Source organism: Eurypyga helias, unplaced genomic scaffold (assembly GCF_000690775.1).
Source record: "Eurypyga helias isolate BGI_N326 unplaced genomic scaffold, ASM69077v1 scaffold36779, whole genome shotgun sequence".
Lineage (NCBI taxonomy): Eukaryota > Metazoa > Chordata > Aves > Eurypygiformes > Eurypygidae > Eurypyga > Eurypyga helias.
In genome coordinates, this window is record NW_010270736.1 from 15,079 (window position 1) to 19,033 (window position 3,955).

The 3,955-nt window shown below is 57.3% G+C and overlaps 1 protein-coding gene across 1 annotated transcript in view; it reads right to left on the minus strand.

Annotated features, from left to right (window-relative positions):
* ELMO2 (engulfment and cell motility 2) overlaps positions 1-1,933 on the minus strand; it is a gene marked incomplete at its 3' end in the record, with an annotated part of 17,006 nt that extends 15,073 nt beyond the window's left edge. The window contains exons 1-4 of the mRNA XM_010158563.1: positions 1,815-1,933; positions 1,639-1,679; positions 1,111-1,183; positions 727-777 (exon numbers count right to left, since the gene is read on the minus strand). Of these exons, the coding sequence (XP_010156865.1) occupies positions 727-777; positions 1,111-1,183; positions 1,639-1,679; positions 1,815-1,892 (243 nt within the window). The remainder of the gene's footprint in view (positions 1-726; positions 778-1,110; positions 1,184-1,638; positions 1,680-1,814) is intronic.
* Between the last annotated feature and the right edge of the window lie 2,022 nt (positions 1,934-3,955).

A 3,955-nucleotide genomic window follows, 5' to 3' on the forward strand; every position in this document is an offset into this window, starting at 1 on the left:
CCACTAGACCAGGTTGCTCCAAGCCTCATCCAGTCTGGCCTTGGACACTCCCAGGGATGGGGCATCCACAGCTTCTCTGGGAACCTGTCCCAGTGCCTCCCCACCCTCTGTGGGAAGAATTCCTTCCTGATATCTAATCTAAACCTCCCCACTTACAATTTAAACCTGTTACCCCTTGTCCTGTCACTCCCTGCCCCTGTAAAAAGTCCCCTCCCAGCACCCTTGTAGCCCCCCAGGCATTGGAAGGGGCTCTGAGGTCTCCCCGGAGCTTCCCTTCTCCAGGCTGAACCCCCCAACTCCCCCAGCCTGGCCCCACAGCAGAGGGGCTCCAGCCCTCGGAGCATCTCTGGGGCCTCCTCTGGACTCGCTCCAACTGGTCTGTACCCTTCTGATACTGGGGGCTCCACAGCTGGACGCAGCACTCTAGCTGGGGTCTCACAAGAGCAGAGGAGGGGGGGAGACTCCCCTCCCTCAGCCTGCTGACCACAAGTCACCAGTACTGCCGCTTTCCAACGGACAATACTAACGCACTCCTGCTGGGAATGTCTGTCCGGTGCTTTTAAACATGCTAAGCCAGGGGATGCACTAGAACCCCTGGCTGGACTTCCTGCCCCCGACGAAGGTGGGCCCTGCCGTTCGGGGAGACGGAGCAGGAAAAGCTGGGAGGTGAGGAACAGCCCGGCCCGCAAGGCCAGCCCCGAGCGATGGGCGCGAGGGAGCACTTACCGGCGAGACTGCCAGCTGCAGGATGGTTCCATTCTTGATGTCACAGCGAGTCTGAAAGGAAACACGCACTGTAAACTGCGGGAAGGGGCAGGAAGAGTGCAACTGGCTCTACACAGTGCACATTTGTAAGCTGAAGCCAAGTGGCTCCTGTGCCACACATCCCTACTGAGAGTGCTGAGCTCCCTTGCTGGGCCCTGGCGCTGCAGGCGTGCGCGGGGAGAAGTGCCAGGCTCCGCACTTCAATGACACCGTTCACGTCCGAGTATTTTTGGCAGCAGAGATGCTGCCCCTCAAGGATTAGCAACAGGACTGTCCCATGACACCAGTCCAAGGCATTCTGCACTCTTGGCAAGACATCAGCAATTTGCTGCCTCTGACACTGACCTGCTCCGTGATGTAGAGCTGAGGACCATCTGCGTACCGCAGAGTGTAGTATTCAGGGTTGGGCAGCGACCACCTGGCAGAGGAAGAAGGATACATAAGCTTCTTCCTCTTTTTTCTGGCTCTCCAGTAGGAACAGGAGCTTGATCCCAGGAGGGTGGAAAAGAACTTTCAAGCAAAGCTTCAGCAAGGGAAATTAGGTCTCCTGAAGAGGAGAGAAAACACCTCCCTCCTGACAAGGGGGCAGGACGTGAGCCTACTCTAAGCCAAGCTCTGTAGCACATCTGAAGAGGCCTGCGTTTCAAGACAGCAGGATGGGCCAACCGCCCGAGACCCTGACCCTATGGGCACATGCTCAGGACTGGAATAACAACACAAAGCTGCTGTTTTAACGCTCTTCTGTTTCTCGAGCCCGGCCAAAGCTCTGGATGATGCCGGCAGCACTGACAGGCAGCAGACTTTCCACAGCGCCCCAGCCAACCCGACGGGTGGATGGAATTTCTCTACAGGGGTTCCCAGAGAACTACTCACCCATCACACACCTCCTTGATGATGGATGCAAGAGGCCTTTTCTGGAACAGAAAGAGAGAGTCCTCAGTAGCCACGCTCCTCCCAAGCGGAAGGGAATGCTGCCCGTTTCATGCTTCCCACGTTCCTGTGCCAAGGCTGTGCTGCATTTCCTCCCCCATCAGGTTGCCAGGTCTCACCTGATCGATTTCCAGCAGCTGTGCATTGGCTCCTGGCCACTCCACAGCTACTTTCACAATGTCCGAAGGCGGCGGCATTGCTCCAGGCTCCCCCAGGTGCCCTTACAACAGCATACACCCTGCGCCTGCAACGAGAAAGGAGAGTGAGCAGCTCCCTGAAACCCACCACAGTTGTTGCGCTGCACCCGACACCAAGCATCCAAACGCTACATAAACCCAGACTTACGGTTTGCTGTGCCTGCTAGGGACAAAACAGGCAGCACACCAGAGAGCACGGCCTCGCTCTAAAGCGGCGCATCTGAGAGCTTGCTGGCGTTCCCACGTAAGGAGAGGCACTGATCAGCAAAGCCCCAGCTGCCCCCACTCCATGCTGCCAGGCCGGTAACACCATCGCCGCCTGCGCTCAGCTACTGCTGGGACGTGAGCGGGACCACAGCGCCCAGGCAGCCTCCCTCCCACGGGCTGCTGTTTACTCATACCCCATTCACATGTCTCAGCTACCTCGAGCCATTCAGGATCCCCAAACAGGCTCCCAGGCAGAGCAGCAGCTAGCTTTAGCCCAATTCCCTTCCTGTAACACCATCAATCTGAAACACGAATAGGCATCACAGAAGAAAAGTTAACTCCGCGTTTGTTCTGGAGATCTACCTTTCACTCCTTTATCTGCCTTAGAGCATAAGCCTGTGTTCAGGGTTTGGTTCCCACAGCTGTCAGACACGCTGCTTCGTGCTCCATCTGGCAGTAAGAGGCTGTAAAGAAAGGTACTTGTTCAGTTCCTTTTTAATCTTCCCCGGGGTGGAGGGAGTAGCTCTGCTCTCTCCCACAGAGCCCTGGGGAAAAGGTCACATGGGAGAGACACAACCCTCCCCACCAGCACTTCTCGGGTCAACGGCCTCAAGCTGCAAGAGAAGAGCCCCGAGCAGACACAGAAGTAGTCCCGTGCTCAAGGGCTCCTCCTGAGACTCATTTCCCGCATACCCGCAACGAGGTGGTAGGCATCCGAAGGACAATTTCCCAGCTCCTACAGACGCTCCTGTCTCTCCTACTGGGGCAACCCGATCCCTCGATCCCAGAATACAGCTGAGACAGTGCTGAGCAGGGACATCGTTTCACAATTCACATACTTTCCCAACTTCCTTGATCAACCGGGAAGGAGATGCTAAGACAGGTGAAGACCTGAAAGGAAGACAGCAGTCTTTGCACCTTTCCTGGTGCTAGGCAAGCAAAGAGAGGACTTTCCACGGATCAGCAGAGATCAAGCAGCTGCAGAGATACCCGGCCCAGGAAACGGGCCTGCGTGACTGTCCTGGAAAAGGGAGCTCCTATAAAAGTCTACTACAATGGAGCGTATGCCTGGCCAGTGTAAGGTATCAGCCCACAGACCCACCGACAACCTCAATTAAAGCTCGCACGCCTCTTCCTTCACTCGCCGGGACAGGTACGACTGCACAGGGAGGTGGGAATCCAGGCGTGCTGTGCTTCTCCGCACCATGCACACACACTCGGCGCCCTGCGAGCCTCTGCTCGCTCCAGCGGGCAGCTTCCTCCCCTAGGAAAACAGAATCCCGTGGTCTCCTGCTGTAGCCTGCTGAGATAGTTCCAACGCTGTCAGGACTCCTGCCTGCCAGGAGTGAGGACGAGGGGTGGGAGTTTGGCATTTCTTTCCTGGTACCTCCTGGCACAGCTGGTGCTCTCAGGGCAGCTAGCCCTCCCAAGTCTCCCCCAGCTCAGGGATATTTGCTTTGCAACGAAGGCACTTGCTGGGGGAGGAAGCAGCGCTCCTCTAGTAAAGCAAGCCCCGGTTACCCCGAACGGCCCCGCTCAGCTTCCTTTACGCCCGGCCTGCACAGCCTCTGCAGCTCCGGCAGGAACCCACGAAGCCTGAGCTCCACAGCTTTCTGGGGCTTCAGCCACCCCAAAAGTGGGGTTGGTACTGCATGTGCATGGAACACCATCCTCCCCCTCTCCCCTGACAGCCAGACTGCCCATTCTACTATCCCGCCCCTTGGAAAGGGCTGGCAAGCCAGACCGGGAATTTGGGGATACCCTGAAAACGCACAGCTTACCCCAGCTCAGGGAGAGGGTCAGTCAGCACCCTGCGCCCTCTCCTTCCTTTTTGGCATCATTCCCCAGAGCGGGTC